Below are 23,702 nucleotides of genomic sequence, written 5' to 3'. Positions count from 1 at the left end.
TTGTAAAAAATAAGCTAGCCATTTAAAGATGACCGTTTTAGTAAACAAGAGTGCTATAAGTAAAACAAACAAGGAAGTGAGCTGTTGAAAAAGGAAGAGGAAAGGATTATTTCACAGTTCCTTTTCTTAATTTATTCTTTGTTAATTTCCTTTCATACCTCTGAGATACGCCTACACAATGTAGTGAAAGATAGATACACTTTCTTCCATTAGCTTTTAAATGAGATGGAAGTTTCTGTAATCCAGGTTTCTGCCCCCAGTCTTCAGGAAATATAAATTGGTCTAGCTCCATCAAAGTCACAATGAGCCTATGTTGATTTACATAGGCAGAGGACCTTTGCATTATGGAGCTGTAAATTAATTTTGATAAATAATTAGATACAGCGTTTATAAGCCAGTGGTTAAGAAATCTAAGCTTTGTAGTTATTATCATTATTTAACTTCCACTTTGTAAGAAATAACTATCTCTGTGTGATAGATTAAGAGCTATGTAGCTAACTTTCTAAAATTTACTTCACTAACCAATTCTGCCTACAGGTATAAGACCAAACTGTGTGCTCACTCATTCCCTAATGAAACGTCAACACATGCATCAGTTCTGATCAACTTCTTCATATGCAGAACCACTCTGTGATTCAATAATTTAATATCCTACTTCAATAATCTTAAAGAGTGTTAACAGCTGTTAAATTATTCATTTACTCGCACACATGCACTGTGCCAGCAGACAACAAAGTTCCTCTTCTCTCAAGAGGTATTTCAGGACAAAGAACCTATAGTGGCAAGCCCAGGGACGTCAGTAGAGCTACCCTGGACTGAGTCCTGCCAGAGCTATGAACTAGGATGTGTAATCTTAGGTCTTACCTCTCGAGGATGCCTCAGGTAATCACAGAACGGTATGGTATGTCTACCGATGTCTTGATTTTTCATTTTCTGGTGCATGTAACTGAGACGTTCCAAACCTAGCCAAAAGAGGAGGTGTCAGTTATTTCCAGAGTGTAAATGAACAGCTCTTCTGCTACAAACTAAACACCTATGCAGTGCTATAAAATAAACACCTATATACCATATTGCCCCAGCAAATGCATAATGGGCTATAAAAGCAGTAACAGAATTTCATAGGGTTAGACTGGACTGGTTTTGTTCTCTGTCAGCAGGTTTCAGAAGAGTGCAGCCCTCCTCAGACCATGCTGTGCTGAGTCACAGCATTCCATGGTGCTTCTTGCAGCACCTCACAGGATGAAGCCAGTGAGCCGCATCACAGCAAAGCCAAAAGATAAGACGAACTATGCAAAGGATTTCTGAGAATGAAAGAGCTGGAGAAATATTTAAAAAGAGTGAGAATGCCATTCCCTTTTCATTCCAACAGAGATGATACAGAATTCATTTCTTCCCTTTGGTGGATGTGTTACTGAGCAATGAGTAATGAATAATGCATGTAGAAGATCTGCCAGCAGATACAGTATCACAGCACTGTCTGTGAGTGTAAATGCCCTGAGAAATTCACGATTTTTACAATTAGCCAGGATGATATTTTAGAATACATCTCAGGAAAGGAGACAAAGATATCATCCTCCTTGCTTCCCACTTACTCCTGAGGATTAGTATTCCACTATCTTCCATGTGAGACAGGCAGCACTCCCAGAAAGAATTAACTGATCTTCCATCCAACCTAAGTCCCTTTTGCCTCTGCAATGACACAGCAAACAACCAAGTTGTGTGCTGATGCAACCTAAATCTAATTCTGTAAAAATTATGGCATGAGGTGAAAGTGGTGGATGATACTCTGCATTTTAAAATTTTTATTTACTGCTTCTTTTTAAAAGCTGTTCTGAATTTCATCATCTCCAAAATTTCACATACTTAGCTGCCTGAAGTTAGACACAGTGAGCCAGTTCTTGCTGTGTTTCTCTTGCTCATCCCAGATGTTGATCTCTGCGGGCTCTGAGCTCACTTGGGTGTTCTGGGGACAATCATCCACTCTAATCACCTGGAAAGACATAGAAAAAACAATACTTGATTTATGCGATGACTAGCACCTCTGCAATTCCTCTAACAGCCTATGACATGGCCTTTCAGAGCATCACTGAAATGCCAGTGACTGAAGTCTCTCCCAGCTGGGAAACAGATTTTCCCATTTTTCTTGTAACTTGGAGAAGACGTTGTCTAGTAAACACTACTGATGAAAGATCTAGCACTACAGCTTTTTAAAACAAATTTTGAAGTCCCTCAGAATACCTGCAGAGGTACCAGATCTCAAACTTCAAGTCTAAGATCTGTTGCTGACCTGAGCATCTTATGTAAATAAATCAGTCTTAAAAGTTTCATTGCATTAAACAGAGAGAACTCCTTCCAATGACAAAGATCCTAGGAAGCTCTTTATAACTTTATGAATAGATTTTTATACACACATACAGTTATGAAATTTGCCCTATACATATGACACAATCAATTCGCTGTCTGCAGTGTGCTAAATGATGGATTCAGAGAAAAGTCTGTGGGACTTTTGTAGGCAGGAGACAACATTACAAGGCCTGGCTTGCTGGTTCACAGTTGCACACCACCTGGATATGGCTCACCACTCCTTCAGTCTATCCTAGATCATATGAAGCCTCCCCAAGTCCTCCTGCCAGCTAGAGTGCAAGGACTGATCCCTTTCTGTGAAAACTCAGTAACACCCCTGGTATACTATCTTGCAAAGCCCATAGACTTCAACACATTCAAAACTGAAATCCACACGTTCAAACAAAAGGGAAATTAAACCAAAGCCAGACACACAAAAAAGGTGCCCCAATTTGTGTGCAGCATTTTCAATGTATACATTTTCAACTAAGCAACACTGCAGAACTGCTCTTAATGAATGAAAAAGACAACTATGGGATATGTGATTCTTTTACATCTGCACATACCGGCACCTGAAGGGGTTTTTGATTCATCTTTCCTTTGCCAGACTTTCTGTCTCTGTTCTGTTGTTTTGCTTTTGTTGCCTCACTGTGGCGTAGCTCACTGGATCCTAAAGGCTCTGTGGGAAAGAGTCAAAAAACACCATTAAGCTGCAGAGCTTTTGTTTACTGAGAGAAGATCTGATAAGACTGAGAGCTGGCAGATCTCCAAAGCAAGCTGAGAAGACTTGTGACAGCCAAAGCTAATACTCAGGAAGTTCAGTGCAAAGATGTGCACCATCATAAGACATAAAACAGCAAATGTTATCCATCATCTTACACTATTCATACTTAGAACTGGAATTTGCTGTATTTTAGCTGTTGGTAAGCAAACTTGGTGGTGGACAGGAAGAGTTTTAAACTGGCAAGTGTTTCTTCATTTTCCATGCACCCATCTACCCTAAGATACTGTTAATGAATCTCTTACGGATTGTGCAATTTATTTTGGCTCCTGCAACTCTTGCATTGCATCTCCAGAACAGAAGACTTTCCTGGAGCAAGCACAGTCCCTTTGTAACCCCAGCTGTGTAGCCACAGCCACAGGGATCCCCTGAGATGGGGAGAATCAGCGTGGTTGACAACAGATGAGCTGCAGTTTACATACCAGGTACACTTCAGAAATTCTCTACAGCATGAAGACCCAGCACAAAGAAAGTGAAGTAGTAACTCTGGGCTTCCTGCTATTATCCTTAGCTGCAGCTAATAACTCCTCCATTCAAAGGAAACACTTTTATAATGTCTTGCGCTCTCCAGTAAAAAGTACTATGCAGGTGTAGTGGTTTAAAATTACCACCTATGGCCTTGAAGGTTTTCCCTCTTTCCTCTTTCTTAGAGGACTGTAAGCTGTTGCTCCTGCAGAAACTCCAGTTTCTCCAGAGTGGGCTGATCCAGAAGGAGGTGCTGCGCTTCAGCTTATTCTGAGAGATGATGCTGCTGTGAGGTGATCTGTTGGAGTTGTAGGAAAAGGACTTTGATTCTCTTATCTGGACATGCCTGGGAGGACTACCCGTGCAATTGCAGTCACTGTTATAGGTGGAATGTATGCACAGGGCCACATTCTTTGTTTGTGAGCTGAAAACCCCTTTTTCATCACCTTCAGAGAATCCCCAGTTCACATAACCACCTTCAGTTTCTTCCCTGTCATCACAGGAGGGTGCTGCACTCTCTCCAATAGACAGTGATGACTGGAGACCAAGAGGATGATCAGTCTCTATGGCATTAGTCTTTTCTGACGGCACATGAGGAACAAAGTCTCTCTGGTTCCACTGATAATCTTCTGACTCTTTTCCAACAAGGCTGACACTCTGCAAATTTTGCTGCACCATAATGTTACTTTGCAGTACATCTCTGAACGCATCGTCCTTGTACTTGGTAGGAGTGCTCAAAAAGGACATATTTAAGGTGACATCCTCCGAAAGAGACCCTCCCTGATGGTCAGGGGGCACCAGCAAAAATTGTCCATATCTAGTGGCTGACTTGGTCTCAGAGGATACTCCCGAAGTGAGCGTGTCACTTTCTATCTCTATCTTTCGAGAGCTGTCTTCTACCATTTTGTTACTCTTGGTCCTCAGTATGTGGTCTTTGCACTCGGATGGCCACTGACTCCTTACTAAGCTCCGTAAAAGGGAAGGTGGCATGCTGTAGTAGTGGTATTTCTTGTCATACAGACACTCCAGGCTGCTCAAGGTCTTGGAATAGAGTGCATTGCTCCAGCTATGGGGCAGCTTCCTACAGGTTCGATGTTTTGTGTCAGCCAGTAAGGCTTCTTCCACCTGCAAGGTGTCTACAGCTGAAAGCACTTTCAGGATGTCCACTGACAAGGCAGACAGGTCTTGCAAATGTCCTAACTGGCTGTCCAGGGAGAGAAAAGACTCCTTGATATAAAATACCTTCTCATGCACTTCTTTAAGCTGCAGAAACATCTCCTCCACTCTAGGTGGAAAAAGAAAATATAATTAAAATACCAAAACACAGATCTTTACTTCTGTTTGCCCGATGATGAAGGAAGCTGTTAAAACATTTCAAAAAGTCAGAGTTTCAAACAGCCCTTTATTTTTTTACTAATGGTGACTTCCATTCCCACAAATACCTATATTTGTCAAAAAACATCCAGACTTACATGTCCTTCAGATTACTAGCCCACAGCCAGTGACTTTTAAAGACACAGGCTTTTTTTTCAAGGAGTATCTATTTCAAAAACTGTTATTTTCCTACCAATGTCCATTCCTTGCCGTAGAACTACTAAACCACGGAGAGCAGGATGCAGCTTTGGAAACCCTGCATTGGATATTGCTGAAAATGTAAAATGCTGTAAAGTACAGTTCTTGTCAGCCAGTCACCCTTCACTTCTACATTTCTTGTGCAATCATGAGAAGGACAAGGCTCACACGAACCTACAGATGCTCTTGTGTTTCTCAAACGCTGGATACTGATGTGAAAAGGGTCTTCCCAAGAACCTGTCTGGCCTGTGGGAACAGATTCTCTATGTCTGATGCCATCAGTTATCTTTGGGTAAAATTCAACTGCCCAAAAAACAAAGCCTTTTTTTATGGTCTTCAAATCCCCAGTGAACAGCGCAAGAACTTCTTGGCCTGGAATTATATGATTTTAATGAAATCATTACCTTCAAGTTCCCTGAAGATACTCTTTCTGGTACTCTATCACTAAGACAATGATAGACTAACTGCAGGCAACGAGCAAAAGTTCCTCCTTTCCTCTGTCACTGAGCAACTAAAGGATGTGGTATTTAATCAATAGCTGAACAAAATCCAAGACCAGTGTTATAAAATGTTTTATTCATGTAAAGTATGTAAATTCTTTGCATTAATGTTATGCAGTGCTGTGAAGTGTGTTTCACCTTTGCACTCAGAAAAAAAAATCCTTTCCAGATCTATATTTATCCGCTAAATGAAATCCTGTTGCTATAATCGATTCTGCAGATTTTGAACAAAGCTACTTATTTCTTTTACAGAGGACATTATTTTTGCTTGTGTGTTTTGTTTTAGTATGCAGAAAATAAGAGTATGGACAGGCAAAGACTAAGAGGCTATCTTTCTCCTGGCAAAACAAATTTATTAGATGAGATCAGTGTTGGCATTCAGTAAGACTTTTTATAGTACTCGTTTTCTCTAACTCTTCCCATTAAACTTACTGGCAGTTTTGCCATTGATTTCAAAAGAAAGCTAAATTAGGCATATATTGAGAGTTTTGAAACCCTGTTGACAGTTGTGTATTGCCATTTTGCAAACCAAGACACTACATTGCAGAAAAGGCTAAAATGGTTATATGGTTATTTCTGTAAACAGCAGTTACTCTCAACCAGAAGCAATACTCTCACAGCACTTCTGCACTGCCAAGCCTTTAAATAAAAATGTGTATTGCATGTCATACTCTGGCACATTTTCATGGTGCTATCTGGTTTGCAAAAGTGAAACTGAGCAACACCTTGCTGTATCCTTTTAATCACCTGCACACGTCTGGGGATGCAATTCTGCCAGCAAGGCTTCCCAACCAGGCCTGCCATGCAGTTCCAACAGATACATTTCCATCAAATTAGCAATGCTTATACATGTTATTGCTCCTTATGTTCACAGTGGCTACAACCTGTTCCAAAAGCATTAGTTTATCAAAATTATTATTACTTTTTATCTGACAAATATATATGAAAAGCACAAATCTGCAGAAAAACACACCTTTCTGTTGTCAGACGGATCCTTTCACTGTCACTGGAACTCAAGTTTTCATTCTTCTCATGAAAATATTTTTCCACACACTGTTCCTCAAAGTCATGGAGCTTCTTTAACTCCTCATCACTCAGGTACAGCTCTGAACAAAGGAGGCAGGAGTCAGTACAAAGCATGTTGATGAATGCAATTGTTTATAAGCATCCATGAGAAAAAAATAAATCTTTCAGAACCAGTTTCCTTCCCCACCCTTGACAAGAATGAATCAGACCTAACTTCATGAATGTGGGCTTATGTATATATACACCCAACACGCCAAAAACATATGAACAGTTTTTTATCTTTCCTTAGACAAAGAGCAAAATCACACTGACAAAAATTCCAGTGAACTCCCTTTTAAAGCCTCAAAAACACATACCCAAATGGCTGCTCATAAAGACATATTTTCTTCCAAACTTTTTCCTGTATTTTGTTATACATGTGTCACTCACCAGACTTAGACATAGATATGTAAAACAAAGATTTCATTATACTTTGGTCCAGGCATTCATTTAGGGCTAGTTACCTATAGTAATTATAGTCCTTTCAGGTACTCAAAGCCACAAAGCTTTTTTTCACCTAATTGTCTCACATGTTCATATGTACAAAACATTAAGCAAGATTGTTGGACAAAAAAGAACACATTCAAAAGTTTGAAACTCCACAGCTTGGGCTGCTCATGATGCTATTCACACCAAGACTTCTGAGAGAACAGATTGATTCTAAGTCAGTATGAAGAAATGCATACAGTGGAAAGCTGCTTCTCTGATCCAAACTCTCCATCTTCCAAGCTCTTTTTTTTCTTTCCCTTTTTGCATACCAGAGTCCTCACTCTACTTGCTAGGGGGGTATCTGCACCAAGCGACACGGAAGTGTTTGTTACAAGGTTGTAGCACTCGGATGCAACACACGGCTCAGCAGGGAAGCCCTCTGCAGTATCCTGGGGTCCCCCTCTCACTCCTAATCAGACTTCATCACCTCTTAGGGTCTTTTTTACCGCCTAACCCATATCTGTGTTCTTGCCTCCAAGATTTTACTCTGTATTTTGGTATTTTCATTAGTTTTCCACAGGGTGGCACTGGATCCTCATTGCTAAAGCCAGTTAATTATAACCACATCAAAATTATAGAAGAAATTTATCAAGCAACCCATAAGCATATAGAAAAGGGACACAAAGGTATATAAGCAGGAAAAAAAAACCTCTTTCTGAGAGAAGTGTAGGCAACGTGTGAGCCCTCTTCTATCCAAGGACTCTTAGATGTGCTAAGCAGTGTTTCAGTTCTTGTGCCTAATGCACTTCACAGGTAAGACGCCCTCTGTGCTGTGTCAGTGAACTTATATTATGCATGCATGTAAAGTAAGCAGTAATACTTCAAAGGCAGGCTGATGTATCTAGTCATGATGGAGGAGTTGAGCCTGGGAGCATCAGTAAAGAAGCTCAGCATTGATTAGTTAAGCCCATTTTTGAACTCTGTAACCACCTGTGAGCATGCCAGATATCTTCAGGGACTCATGTTCAGCAGAGAAAATCCTAAGTGAAGCGTAACTCAGGCAGGGTCTGCTCACTTCTGTTATTAGGCATCAAGGATATATCACATCACAAATAATGAGGCTGTATAACACCATGCATCAACATTTCCAAATTTCTTTTCGGACAAGGTTATAGTCACCAGCCTCTCCTCTTCCCCATTTCCCTGCCTCACCTCACCAGCCACCAAGCCCTACTACTGCGTGTTCGTACTCATCCCAATATCTTGTGGTCCTCTTCCCAGAGTGGCTACGGCTGCTCACAGCAGAGCTGCAGGAGCTGGCAAGAAAGATACGGAACTGGCATCGCCTTGAAGAGGTGTTAGGAAGAACCCCAGGATGGAGAAGTCCAGGTTAGGAAGGGTGAAGGAGGTAGGGTAAAGGTACAGTGATGAACCAGTGCACAAAGGGAAGGATGCAGTGAGGAGATGGAAGGCCCTCTCCCTCTTTGCACCTCCCATCACTGGATCTCCTCTGTCCTTGGGCTCTGCAGCTACTTTCTCTGGACAATTTAAATGGAATTGTTGGTCTTCTCAGGACCAAATGTACAGAAATGTATACCTCAGGTATTGTTTACTTTCTTTCAAAATAAGGCTACTCAATCCTACAGAATAAGTTGTTGTCACTTTATTTCAGCTCAGAGTTGTGATGTGTCTTGACTGATGCACAGTATGTAGCACAGGAAAAGCCAAATACAAAGCAAAGCGTTCCCCTAGTCACTTTTTCCTAAAAGAGTTCTCAGACAGGCAGGTTAAATTCAATTTTGCAAATAAAAACAGTCTCCCACCCAGAGACTATCTTTTTTTTTTTTTTTTTTTTTGAGGAACTGAGCTACAAAGTGATGGGAGGCTAGCAAAACATTAATCAGCTGTTTCTTTTGGTCCCCAGCTTACTTAGTCCAACGTCGCCTTCCTCTTGATCCAGCTCATTTGGGGGCCGATGGTGGAAGATGCGATTTATCAGAAGTCCAATGTGGCTCAGGAGGATGAAAGGTGGAGGTAGCCATGGCTTCTCATGGTAGGTCATAATGTAGCGGTACCGGTTGTACTTCCAGAGCTTGTTTGATATGGATTTCAAATCGAAATAAACATTACTGAGAAGAGAGATGGAGGGGGGGCAGTATAAAACACTCCTGTGAGGAATACTCCCAGTATGGCACAAGATGCTTGTCTACAGATCTAATATGACACTGAAGAAAAGTCCCATCCCTCCAGTGAGGTAAATCAGCTTAGCAGCTCTCATTTAACAAAGCAGCAGCATGTGCCTGCAGCTAGTGCACTGAGAATGAGATCTTCAAAGCTGCCTAACGGATTTGGAGATCCAATTCCCATTCACATTAATGGGAACTGGGCAAAATACATCCCTGAAGTGGCTTTGAAATCTCAGCCAGATTATTTAAACTTTAATACATAGCCTAACTGAGAATTCAACATTGTCTGCCTCTTTGGACTGGATTAAATGTAGGAGTCAGTCTAACTGTTAACAAAACAGTTCTGTGCACTCCTCCTAAACAAAATACTTGCTGCAAGAGGCATTACATGAGCAATTCTTCTGCAGGGTACTCTTTGGAGCTCTGATGTTACTAAATGTGACTGTTATTGCACTGAATAACTTCCCGAATCTACTGTTATAGACCCAAGTACAGGAAAGCAACTTTGTGGTTTCTGGTACTGTAATTTCAGTTGCACCATCATACTATACCAGTATATAATCACAAAAACATCAGCTTTGCTTCTGGGAGCAAATTAAATACAATGCTCATACCCATTTTGGTTCCCACTCCTGGTACAATCAAATCACTAGGCAGAAGATTTAACATATCATCATTGCTGAAGGTTTAAATCTAGAAATAATTTAAATTACAATTTCACAGCTGTGTATTAAAAAAAAAAAATGATGCCTTGCCACAATTTCAGGAAAGGGATTTCTAATTGGAAGTGGGAATAGAATGAGTTTTGATCATTCCGTTTTCTTGAATATTAATCACTACATTTCTTCATTTGAAATTTTTTTAGTCTACAGCTGACTTTTTCTTCCCAAGAAATACTAGAATGCTAAGAAAACATTAACTACTTGCATTAAACTGCTCTTTACTAGTATTTTACAGAACTTGATAGATTTCAGACTAAAACATATCAAATTGCACCAAACAACAGGAATTTTCAAATTATTTCCAAGGAAAAGCAGGCTCCTACAAAGTCATTATCCTCTTCTCTTGAATACCTTCTCCACTTATCTGCCTATTTGAATCTTGGGCTGCCCTATGCTGAACATTATATAGGCTCTCAGCACAACAAATACAACTTTCAGGGACAAAGGACCAATTACTTGAGAGCTGAATTAATGTTGCTTGTTTGCCAGCTGGAGTTGTTTAGTTTCACAGAGTCAGATTACGTTTAAATGGCTAAACAGTTTATAGACGTCTTCTCACAACCCCTTCCTCCCACCTTTTTGCTTCCACCATTCTTTTTTTATTCACCAGACCATAATGGAATATGGGGTAACAACCACCATCAACACACCCCCGATGGGGCATTTCTGGTGAAAGCCTTTTGCAGAAATGTTGTCAGAACATCTATTAGTTGCTTTTGCAGCAACATACCCTGGGTACCTACTTAAAGAAAGCAATAAGCAAGTTGACCATGATGATGTACTGCACAAAGAGGTACACAGCTTGGAGGAACGGCGTGAGGAAGGAGCCAGGAGGACAGTCTTCATTGGCTTCACAGACTGAAAGTGAAGGACATATAGATCATGGTTAGCATGGAAATCAGAGCATAGTACAGCAATAACGTGCTCCCCATTTGCCCCAGCAAGAAACAGAAAAGTCCTCATTACTTCCACAGAGATACATCACTAAATTTTCAAGTAAAAAGTCTACCTCCACGTAAAGGAGACCTAAGACCTCTTCATGATATTAATGCTCCATAGATTCCATTGCAATTCAGAAGCTGTAGACACCATTTCATATGTATCAGTTCCTACATCAGTCACCCTGACTTTTTGTTAAGGACAAAACTGATGCAGCTGAAATATATTTGGGAAATGGCACATACTAAAGTAAACTGAAATCCAAATCTTTGATCCTTAAAGCAAGTGGCAAAGCTTTCACTGACTCCACTGTGGAAAGCATACAGCACAAAGGCTGCTTTATCACTACCATAGTGTTATTCCTTTAGAGCTTCAGCAAGACCAGATTAATTCATGTGCAAAAAGTTATAAAGCTATGAGTATTTGTGAGATGAAGTAACAAATCACAGAAATTAAGGGATCCTTCTTAATGTTTTCAAATTGTCAAAATAAATACCTTTCAGTCTTTATAATTTTTAATCAAATTTTACACCTTTGAGGAATTTTAAAACAGATTTATAAGGCAGTAGCCCTAAATTCAGGACATACACCTCAGCATAATGAGTTATTAGAGAAATCATAACTGTATTTGGGAAGTATCAAATGTCTAAAGGTTTAGCATTAATACGTGATTAAATGGATTAAACTGTGAAACTTCAGAGCTTGCTTTCATTAAAAGAATTTTGATGTATAAAACCAAAATACCTAGCCATCACATGACTCAGCAATAATGGATGTAATATCTTACATTATTTTAATGAATCAGGTCTATGTTGAACTATGTATCTCAAATATCTGTACCTATTTGCATACCTACTTCTCTATTTTAGGGACTGGTTTAGTTGTACTCATCACTTAGCTGCGTAAGAGTGCCTTCCACCTATAATGCTGAGATACCTCCTGTAGTGCCTGGTTCTTCTCTCTTACTAAGACAATGTCAAAGCCATAATCAAGATATAACATTTTTCCTATTTACATTCATTGATTCTCTTTTTCCCATGTTCAACTGGTTTATGTGTTTAAGAATTATGCCTCGCAACTCTTAGTATGGTGAAAAATATTTTTTCTTTCTTATTTTTCCTCTTCTGTTTTCCCTTCATTCTTTCCTCCTTTAAGGCAACTTTGTAATCTTTTCTCCAAGAGATCATCAGTTTTGGATTCGACCAACTGGAAATTCATTTCACTGCCAGACCCGCTGACCATGAACTACCTTAGTATTAGTTCCTATCTGCTTTGCTCTGAGCTTTGCAATCTACTTCATGTGAAAAGCTAAATTTCAAGGTTTTAAAGCTTAATCTTTATTTTTAACAAAGAAGCTAATATTCTCACCTTTACTCGTGCAGTATTACTCATTGAGGACATACATATACTGGAATCAAAATTGTTTGAGGAAGAATAGACTCAACACGTAGTAAAAACTCTAGTAGCCCGAAGTGGACATGTTTCTGCACATATTAAATTTAACCTGTTGAGCTGTATTGTGAAAATTACCTACCATCTATTTCTCCAGCATACACCTCACCAAACATCATCCAGTAGGGCTGAAATACTATATCTCGTGCCAGAGTCCAGGAAGGAGGCTCCTCTGGTGAAAGGATTGCCTTTCGTGATACTCCAAAGCTCAAGAGGATGATGGCCATCATGACCACAATGTAGAACATGTTAGCTGTCTGGAAGACATGTTGGCATGAAAGAATTAGCTGGGTTAACTATACGTAAAGGAGACATACATTTCAGGGAAGACTATCAATCACTGCTTTTACAAAGCAGAATATAAAACCAGGGCTAATAATCTAATATGCTAGAGGAAATACAGATATTTTATTTCTATGACCTGGACTACCCAAGTATTTTACAGACATTAAAGTTATCCTGGACTAACAAGGCCACAAGTTCTACTTGTCTCTCAAGTCCCTCTCAAGATCTTCAGCAAGATTTGAAAAATGCAGAGATGGTCCTTTCCCTCAGCAGTATTTCTTCCAAACTAACAGCAAGAAATAGCAGTGACAATTATTTTGCCTTCTAACACTGAATCAGAATTACTATGCAAGACAGAATATAAAAGTATTAATAAGACAGTTCCCAATAACCAAGGGAAATCACAGTGGGAATCTGCAGATGTCCCTCAAGACTAGGCAGCAGTTCAGTAGCAGTTCTTGTACCAAAAGAGAAAAAAAAAATTAACTTTGATCTCGGAGAAATTTTGCCTGCTTAAATGGAATATAATTAATTGGATCAAAATGTAAAATAATAATGAGACAGTTTCCAAGAGCTAGGGGAATTATCTATAGTAGCGAGCCCGTCTGCAAGAGACAGTGATTTTTCTTTCTCCTATTATCAAGCTGGATCAGAAACTCCACTCAAATGCAACACTTCTCTAAGGAATGAAGCAAAAATGGCTTTTGTGAATAAATTCAAATAATGAATAAATTACAGAGGACTAAAATCTGATTATGGTCAACTCACAAATAGAAAAAGATGTGGTATTTTCAGGTAATACGTTCACAATGAATTATTAGGTGACCTCTCCTTCAATCATCATTATTTTCTGTCACTTCTGACCTTTACACATTCCTCAATAGATGCCTTAATGACAAAAATATTGCCCCAGAGCATGATACTTACCATTTTCCCAATCATTGTCAGGTATGGGCCAGCATGCTGATTCACAGCAAAAAGATCAAGGAGCCGAGTATACCAAAATATTATATCCAAGCAGTAAAGTAGCCTCCCTGCAGTCTGAACAGGGGGATCGGACCAGCGCAAGCCAAAACCAATCATAAACAGGATGATAGCTACAGAATCAGTAAAATTCCAGTATTCATAAATCCACACCTTCACTTTTTGGCGGAATTTTCCAGGTTCTGAGATAAATACCTGAGTAGAATAGGGGGGGGGGGGGGGGGTGGGGGGGTGGAAATCCAACAGAACTCCATTACAATCACAGATCATTCTTTAACCTTTTCCATCCAAATTTTTTCATGATATTTGGGAATGTAACTTTTTTCCCTTTTTCTTTCTTTTTTTTCTTTCTTTTCTTTTTCTTTTTTTTTTTTCCCCAGGCTCATGTAGTGCAAATTGACATTCAGCATTAACTGAGGTTTGTGCTTACTCTATAGTGTCATATTGCTCAAGTATGCCACACCAAATAGGATAGCTCTTCCCAAGGAAAAAAGTATTCTGAGCCTAAACCCATTCACCACAGAGCATTTTCCTCAGCAGAAAAAAGCAGCCAGTATAAAACTGTTATGCATACAGATCATTATAATTTAACAAGCATTTTCTAGAGGAATGGCCACAACCTGCAACAGCCCTTTCAAAAGCCCCTAAGTCATGGAAAGTACCAACCTAACCTTGCTGATGGGAAAATAACTAATGTCTTTTATTTCAGACTGAAAATATAAAGATCCTTGTATTCCACCAAGGACATGCTAAAAAAAGGAGCACAGGCAACTAGCAAGGTAAAGAACGAAATGTTCACTCCTCCAACTGTGAGGTGCCCCAAAGGGATTTTAAGCTTCACTGAACAAATGTCTGAAGTGGAAGCTTTGGGAGGCCATAAATAAAACCTTTGCACATTGCAAGTCAGCGCTATGTAAGATCACACTGATAAGTACCAAGCAAAGGAGAGATTTTGAAATGTTATGCCCTGATCCTGCAAGAGTTTACACATATGAACACATTAATGTAAACAAGTAATCCTACTCAATTGAGCCAGACTAACTCACATGGGGAACCAGTTGCAGGATCAGGGCCCAAGGCTTTAACAATTAGTTGATACAATCTAGAGAAATAGAGGTTTGCAGTTATATGTAACAAGGTCCTCAGCAGTTAATTAGCTGCACATGTAAGACACAGCGTCCTACAAAGTCTTTGCCAGCAGACCAGAACCAGTACATGGACAAAGAAAAATCAAGTAGAAGACATGAATTTCGAAGTCTCCAATGAACATTAGTGCTAGAAAGAAGAGCTGATGTTTCTACAGTCCCACCATCAAAACAATGCTACTGCACAACCATGATTAAAGTGCTTGCTATTTCACAATTTTTTTCTCAGACAATCCTTGTGTAGATATTTTCAATTTTATCTCACACAACCACAGAACTTTTATGTTTATCCAAGCTTTGGTATATTCCCAGCATTCCTGCTGCCCCTTGAAAACTCTCACATCTCTCGTACTGATGTTGCAGTCTTCTGAGTGAGCTGTTGTAACAGCATCCTTCACTCAGAACTTTGCTGCAGTTTTATTCCTCTAAAAGTACAGCACTTCAAATAAAAGACAATTCACACTACCATTGCTTACTATGTGCCAATTCTACAGTGAAGATATGTCCAATCAGATACAATAATTTGGGAAATACACAGTTTCATTTGTCCCCAACCTCAGGTTCAGAATGCAAGCTGTGTTCAGAAGCTTAGCTCTAATCAATTGCAAATAACAGCAATTAATCTTGATTGGAGTATCATTTTTCCATGCTCAATGAATCCAGCAATAAAAGTTGATGGTGGTTTTCTCCCCAGCTTTGTTTATAGAGGGTCACTTAGATCTGACAGAGAGCCACAGATTATTCTATGCACAACATCTATTTATTGATTACAATGTCCACACTCAAAGTAAACAGGCAAATTCTATATTTGTTATAAGAAATCAAATCATCCACCAAAAAAAAATTAAGAAACAGGTGCCTACATGAGGGCTGCAGATCTCAGTTCAGCACAACCACTCTCAAGTGTCATTACCACTGGCTTTACATAGAAAAAATAGAGATTTAAGGACAAACTTTAAGATGCATTTTCAAAGCCCAAGCGCTGGTCTTCATATAAAAGACCTCTCAGAAATAAACGCCCTGTACAATTCTTTCCTCTGCTAAATTCTTTATAAAAAGAATGCAGGATTTGGCATTCTTCTGTTTATGGTAGTCTCTGGTTTATAATATATCCCCTATAGATGAGAAGTTTGAATGGAAAAGCTTACCTCCCTGACTTTCTCAATAGCAGTGCTGAAAATATAAATGATAACAAGCCACTCTTGCACACTCGGTCTTGGTTCCATCTTCACCAACACAGTGTAAGTGAAGAGCATTAGAAACGCCATGTATGCCATCTACAAAACACAGGATACATAATCCGTACGCACAAAAATCCTGAACAAATTTCTGCAAACATATTAACAATGATTAGCCTGACTATATGCATTCAAACTACTGAGCACTGTCAGATTTTTAAGCCCACAATCTTTCCTCCGGTTCTCCAAAGCACTTTTTATGGGAATATGCTTAAACATCATTTGGAAATGGATGCTTTAGTGCTGAAAAAATGGGAGCAGAAGATGAATTATTGCAGTGCATGTTCACCTAGGCCCTAAACACATACATAAGACAGACTATTTTATCTGCACACTGTTACTTAAAGTTAAGGGCAGTGCTATGCTTTCATTCTAACTTTTTGTAGGAGCAAGTAACCATCCTCAGAGCTACATGTATCTGGTTAACCAGTTAAGCTCATTAACTTGGTAACCTTGTTAATCAGTACATTCCAAAACACAGGAAGAACAATGTCGAAAGCACATATTTTAAAGATAACAGAACATGCTATAATTGTATCTGAGATAATAGATTAACAACCTATAAAGCAGTCAACCATACCCTGCTGAAGGAGTAACAGTTTATGTACATGGTGGTCTGAGCCAACACACAGCTTGATATTAAACATCCTAAACTCTACTGACACAGAGCTAGTTACCAAAATTTGTTTAATAAATTCACATTTCTCTATAGTAAATTATCTTCTATAGATTAATATTCACTCCTTCAGAAACAGTTCTTAAAGAAAGGGACATGGATATCTGTGAGGGATTTAAGGCATTTAAGGCCAGCTTCAAATCTATCTCTACATGTGCAATTAACCTCTGTAAAAAGCTGTGCTCAGGGTATTTTTTAGTTCCTTATAGTTGTTTTTTTGTTCTTTTTCATTTGTTTTGTTTTGTTTTGTTTTTTTTAATGCAGCTGCATGATTTCAGCAGCAAAACACTTGACTTAATTGTGAGATAAATTTTCAAATGTCTTCCCATCCACCCCCACTGCTAAGCGGCTGCAAATCCGTTCTAGGCAAAGTAAAAACAGCATCAAGTAGTATTTGAAGGATAAAAGGAGGGGTTTGGCAGTGTGAGTTCTAGCATGATGACCAACCGTGTGAAACCAGAACTTGACAATTGGTGCATTGTAGAATTCATAGATTTTTCTAATGCCAGGCAGGTTTCCTTGTCCACCATCTACTTGGCTTTCATCAATCTTCTGAGCAACCTTCTCCACGTCATAATCCTTCTTTAAAAGGAAACACCATTTTAAAAGTAAGAAACCATGGTCTAATTGCAAAGGTTGTGTCATGTTAGAGGGAAGACAGATGCAGATGTTTGAGCTGTGTTCTGAACATACAAACCATTACTGTAACTTGATTTTGTCTGGTTACAACAATCTTGTTTGCAATAATTAACATGCATGCTTTTCCACTATAAATACTCATTTAGAGTTTGCTCTTATGACTACAGTCAGTGGACTGGGCTTCAGCAGACCTGAAACCACTCCTGCTTCTGCCACATATTTCATTAAGTCTTTAGGCAAAATCACTTAATCACTTTGTGTCTCACTTTCCCCATCTGTGAAATACAGAAATTCCCAATACAACATAACTGTGTTAGCTTAAAACTCTACTGACAACTGTGGCTCATTCTGAAATAATGGAATGAGCATCACATTTCCACTCATGTATAAAAATGCACAGAAAATGTCAAGACAGTGAAATTCTAAATACAGAATCTAATTGCTATTTTCAATGTCTTGTACGCCTGATTAGAAAATGAGGATGAAATATTCTCTTACAAAGACCTGTCTACAAAAAATGCATGCAACTTCTTTTTATTATCTTCAGTAAAATAAAACCAAAACAACAACTACAAAAAAGCAAACACACTTGATGCTATATCCAGAGTTTGACACTTGTTTGAGTGGCCCTCTGAAAGTACAACTATTCAATTGCCACTGAAGCCTAAGAGCTGCAGACACACTGCAATGGGCAACTGACAAAACCAGAAGGTGCTGAACAGAGATGAAGGAGAGAGGCCTGGGCAAGGCTGAGAGAACCAAACTACCTTGTTCAGTTGTTTCAGTGTTGGCCAATTGCTTTGGCTAATATTAATGCTAAAACTTACTAGACATCTGCAGTACAACACTTTCTATGTGACATATTGATGCCTACTACACATGAGACTCAGAAAAGTGCTAAACCAGAACATTTGATGCACAAAATCATCCCAGTGTGTTAACATCAGATCCTCCAAGGTAAAGGAAAGAATTTATCCCATGAAAGAGTGCAATTTCCAGCTGCAGCAGGTTGCTGGAATTCATGACTGTGTGTGAAACATGCTCTATATTGCACATGTATGCTGTTGAAATTTCCTGTAGATTTTACTATAATATTTCATATCAGATTATTTAAGAAAAAGTTGTAGTGTGGCCTTTTGTTTTCATCAACACTTTATATTAGATAAAATCAGAAGTTAGGCTTATTGCTAGTCCAGGAAGGAAGCAGCCCCACCTGAGGCAGGCAAGAAAAGTGCTTATGTGCATTGCTGTGTTGCCTTCCACCATACCGCAGGGTTGGTTCTGTTGCAAATAATTACAATTGGCCTATCCTCTGTATCATAGCTGTTAACTAACTCCATAAAACACATTTTTGAACTGACTATATTAGACAGGCACTGCAGGACATAATGGCTTCAAGCATTTTCATCATCAGAGGGAGAAAACACAAGCGTGGCATTGACAGGCCTACCATAATGCTGTGAAAGCCCTCAAAGACAATCCACTCCTTTTTATTTTACAGAAGTTGAAAGTTTACTGAAAAGGTCCCAAGCAATCTGCAGTGCTTATCTGGTGTAAGATAAGCAAAGCAGAGCAAAACAGACTGCCTGACAGCTCTCACTTGACAATCCCGTTTCCATTGGTTAGCACCTCACCAACATTTACCCTTCGGGATGGAAATTCTCTGTATCTACAGTCTACCTCAGACTGAAAACTTTTGGAAATTTTCAGTTCAAGGAATGCTTTGTGGAAAAAGATAAAAAGGATAGACAATTCTGCTTGGCAGAAGTCTGGGGGAATTCAGGCCTTAAAAAGGCAAAGACTTCACCGTGCTGGAGGCTCCCCACAGACGGGCCTGAGGACTTTTGTGCAACCACAGGTCCCTGCAGAGTGTTTCAGGACTCAGTTCAGGTGACTAAACCAAAAGCACAGTGCTTCTCCTGTGCTTTAATGGCACCTCTGCTAGGCTCAAGCAAATCAGTAGAGATACCCAGCTCCTCAACAAGAGGGGCAAGAGCTAGACCTCCTGGAGAGCTATGATGTAAGTCAGAAAACAAAACCCCAAGGAGAGGCTAAGAGCGAAGGATGGCAATGGAGAGGGGGAAGGGCTGTGGCTGCAGTATGGAGCAGAAGCTGCTGGCCAGGCTGAGTGGGAGGAAGGAGCGAGCTGGTGAGGATGGGACCTGGGGTGCCTCAGTTCTGCTGCCCCGGCTCTGGGCAGCTTGGCTGGGCAACCTAAACTGGGTTTTACGGATACGATTTTGTATATGACATTAAACCATTCTTAGACTGTTTGGTATACAAGATTACACAGGTATTTATCTGCAGCCTGAACAGACATTGTGCCCTAAAATACCTGTGTAACTGACAGAAAATTATAATCTCACCGTACCTCTGTGAGGTTGGGAAGGATTTTTTCATTATGGCCAGGACAGAAGCAACACCTAGGACAAAGTGACTTGTCCAAGGTCACTTCAGTCAGTATCCAAACCAGGGATCAAACCCCTACTTATCAAGAATTAGGCCCCGACACTTCCATCCTCACTCCTCAGGATTATACTGCGGTAAACAGACAGACCCTGACATTCAAACGACTGATCACCACAGACTAACCAGAGACAAGGCATCTTTAGGGCTGGTTGGGCTCTGATCCCCATGATACCACGTGAACTGGTGGGAGTCTTGAGACTGAGGCACATGAGACATTTCTGCCTTGCTTTTAAACTCCAGCATCAAGATGGTGGGAGGCAGGAGAATACTCATAATGACCTAAAAGAGAGACACAAGATTCAGGAAATTAATTCAGCAGTGATAGCATAGACCTGAGACCATAGTCAGCCATGCATGCTGCTAGCACAAACCCAGTGCAATTCCATTGGCCTGAGAGGGAAACACTGTTGTGGGGAATCTCTGTATCACACTCCTACAGCCTCCAAAGAAGTGTGTTGCTCTTGACTGTTTTGTAGCTTTGAAAAGTGGCATCTAGAGGTACTTTAGGTACTGATCCCTATGTCCAGAAGGATTGCTCCTGTCAGCAGCTCTGCCAGAGAACCAGCAATGCAGGGCAGTGAGAGCAGGTGGGGAGGGACTGAAGGGTTCTGAGAGAATGGGAATGGCAAAAAAACCCTCACAAAATGTATTCTCCCAATGTCATCCCACAGCTGCTTTTGCAAAGTAAAATAGAAGCAAGTACTGTCGTCCCTCCCCACTTTTCTTTTCTCTCCTAAATGTGCACATTCCAATCCATGTTTAAACCCATTGTCCAAAGCTGCACGAAGCACATTCATGACTGTCACAAAGGCGTGTATAAAGCATCTAAACAGCATCTAAATGCTCAGAAAAAGCTGGAGTGATGTTACCTTAAACCAGGAGTTCTTCCGCATCTTCAGGCACCCCATCCACATATCAGTCAGCAGCATCTGTGTGCAAGTATGGGATATGAAAGACCGCAGCCCCACAGACACTGCTAGTTTTAAGCAAGTTGAATTGCTCCAGTTTTTCAGTTCATAGGTCAGCAACTTCATAGCCATCTGCTCATTTTGTTTGAATGCTTTCTCCAGCACATCTAAGGCAAGCTGCCCAAATTCCCTAGAGCAGAAGTGAATTAACAGTTAATATTACAGGTATCAGTCAAAACTCAGAATGACTCCTGCAAAGAGGTTGGTTTGAAAACTCCATTAACTAAAGTTGAGCTAACAATCTCAGTCCATATGCCTTCTCCCATTCTTCCTGTTGCTTTATCAATATGGCTAATGAAAAATAATTTGGGGAGTACACCTTACTATATATGGTCATCCTGTTTCCTATTTTTTTATTTGTTTTGTTGTCAATCTCATTCAGCAATCAAAATGGATGCTATCAACTTCTGTGCCATTTCCTTCAACAACAGACTCATCACCACTGTGGGCAAGCATTGCAGGGAGTTGCAAAAGCCTCTTCTTTTACACTGGTTCTTAAACATCTCTATAGGGAAGACTCTCCAAGGGAGATATGTCTTCCTTTAAATTAAGCTTTGAAGCTGCATACAAAACCTGACAGCACATCTTATTTTACTCTGAATCTGAGGCATGATGTCTACAAAGCTTAAAATATGTCATTAACAAGAAAAAATACCAGAAAACATTAACATGAAACTAAAAACTTGAGGAGAATTCTTGGTCTACTTCATTTTTTATTCACTCAGTTATTTCAGCATACATTTTTCATTAGGTCTTATACAGAGCAGGATTTAAGCACTGATGTTAGTTTGCTCATTACCACATTACAGATTTGAAAAGTCCAAAGCATATGTGCCATACGGCTTCTTAACAAGTTGAACTGGAAGGGAAACTGTAAGGGAAATTTCAGTCTTCCACTTGACCACTTAGCAGACAGTGAGCCATGCATTATTTGTCTATATTTTAATTTTCAAATATGCAACTAGATAGCAAGCTAACAGCTTTCCTTTAACGCTCAACCAGACTGCACACCAATACATAGCTCCATTTTATAATATGAAGAGTGGGCAGTTGGAAGTATTTCTTTCACACTCTGTCGTCCACGGGACCAATAATCTTACAAACTCTTAGTGGATTAGGAAAAAATTCTAAGTACTGCAGAACTCATACTTTGAGTACTTCTTAAGTTCTTCTGAAGTGTCATCCACCATGTTGCTCTGTTCAGCTTCGTGTGCCATCGCCCTGTAGAGTTTACAAGCCACAACAGCTTTGACCATGGCTTCCTCTCCATGCTGCCAGAAGAACATGGCCATCTTCTGCCTTTTCATTAATACAGCCCAAACCAGGAGGTCGTTATAGGGGTAGATAAAGCCAGATGACTCAGAGTTCTCTGCAAAGTTTGTATCATCTTTTGATTTCTTCTTACACTTATGTAAAACAGTGGATCTTTCCTATAAATTTGGTTTTTTAAAAAAAGAAAATCTCAGTGAATGGTTGAGGTTCAGGTTCATGTAAATAAGCCCACAAAAATCTGAATTGCTAGTAGCAAACTATTTGATAGTTATATATATCTAAGTCATAAAACAGAGTTAGAAAGACATTCAGATTACCAATGCTAAGAAACTGGTAACATTAGTGAGGAAAAACATTCCTTGCTCTATACCTGTGCCATTTATAGCCTCCCCTTCCACAGTGTTGGGCTGTCTCCAAACCCATGACACCAAGATCCTGCTTTCATTCTTTCCTTGTACTTGTGTCATAACAGGAAAAAAATCAATCAGTAAACAAACATACACTATGGACTTGTGATACTTAAAGATGATTTCTACTGTCAGCCACACTTGTAGTGTAAACTTGCTATACATTCATGTCTGGATATTTCTCCATTAAAGGCAAAGAAAAAGTCTTACTGATATAAGTGAGGTTGTCTCAGTGCAGTAATTGGTTCATTTTGGTTAAGACTAATTCCAATAAAGCCATTTAAATTCATTCTACTTTGTTTTGTCTGTCAGATATATGTGTGTGGTGACCTTTGCTCTTTTATCATTCTTTCTTTGAAAGAAAATACTCTGTCATGATTTTCCAGATATCAGAACTGTACATCTTCTTTGCAGGCTCGATGTAGCGCCTTAATAAGCAATCATGATAAAACATTGGGAAGGTCAGAGAATTCCTGTAATTGTTTCCAAATAAAAAGTTTTCAGCAGTGCCTGATGTTCAGAAATTTGATGGTACTGTATTGCAGTGAACAAAAGCCCTTAGCAATATATGGATGGAATATATTAACAAGTATCACAGGAGGAGTCTGAGCATAATTTCAACATTAAAATTGCAAGACTTCATGAACAGTGAGGACTAAAATGTTGCTTCCGCTGGAATTTAAATACAATTATAACTAAAAGCCTGAACAACGTATTTCTAAAATCTCTCAATAAAAAGATTAGCAGCCTAATATGTCCTAAGCAAAGTCTAGAAGAAGCAATTAGATTACCTTGTATTTGTAAGGCTGTGCTGTTCTGAAGAACTGAGAATGCAAAGTACTTTCAGCAGACCCCATTCTGCTACTTGTCTGATTACTCTGATGAAGGGAATGAGACAGGCTCTGAGAAAAGCTGGAGAGCACTCTCTAGATCCAGAGGCATACCATAAAACACAGGGAGAGAAATGCAAATTAGAGATTAACTTTACCTGTACTTACCTCTGACTGCAATGGTGCCTGTAGAAACTGATGTTATTCAAAGACTATTGAGTCAGCAATTGCTATAAGTACCACTGGAGCCTATACCATCACAGAAAGAATAGCCAGTTTCACATCTAATTTAAAATATATACATTTTTCTGAATCTCTAAATTCAAAACACTGAT

General features: G+C 39.5%; 1 protein-coding gene across 1 annotated transcript in view; it reads right to left on the bottom strand.

Annotated features, from left to right (window-relative positions):
* TRPM6 (transient receptor potential cation channel subfamily M member 6) overlaps positions 1-23,702 on the bottom strand; it is a gene marked incomplete at its 5' end in the record, with an annotated part of 70,615 nt that overhangs the window by 19,423 nt on the left and 27,490 nt on the right. Inside the window, 15 exons of the mRNA XM_027811959.2 lie at positions 865-962; positions 1,864-1,990; positions 2,910-3,022; positions 3,736-4,874; positions 6,635-6,767; positions 9,085-9,284; positions 10,807-10,921; positions 12,537-12,711; positions 13,667-13,918; positions 16,017-16,145; positions 17,230-17,364; positions 20,014-20,169; positions 20,760-20,988; positions 22,008-22,288; positions 23,329-23,463. Of these exons, the coding sequence (XP_027667760.2) occupies positions 865-962; positions 1,864-1,990; positions 2,910-3,022; positions 3,736-4,874; positions 6,635-6,767; positions 9,085-9,284; positions 10,807-10,921; positions 12,537-12,711; positions 13,667-13,918; positions 16,017-16,145; positions 17,230-17,364; positions 20,014-20,169; positions 20,760-20,988; positions 22,008-22,288; positions 23,329-23,463 (3,417 nt within the window). The remainder of the gene's footprint in view (positions 1-864; positions 963-1,863; positions 1,991-2,909; positions 3,023-3,735; positions 4,875-6,634; positions 6,768-9,084; positions 9,285-10,806; positions 10,922-12,536; positions 12,712-13,666; positions 13,919-16,016; positions 16,146-17,229; positions 17,365-20,013; positions 20,170-20,759; positions 20,989-22,007; positions 22,289-23,328; positions 23,464-23,702) is intronic.

Source organism: Falco cherrug, chromosome Z (assembly GCF_023634085.1).
Source record: "Falco cherrug isolate bFalChe1 chromosome Z, bFalChe1.pri, whole genome shotgun sequence".
In the NCBI taxonomy this organism is placed as follows: Eukaryota; Metazoa; Chordata; class Aves; order Falconiformes; family Falconidae; genus Falco; species Falco cherrug.
Note: the sequence above shows the minus strand (reverse complement) of the source record. Positions and strands in the feature narration are given on the sequence as shown.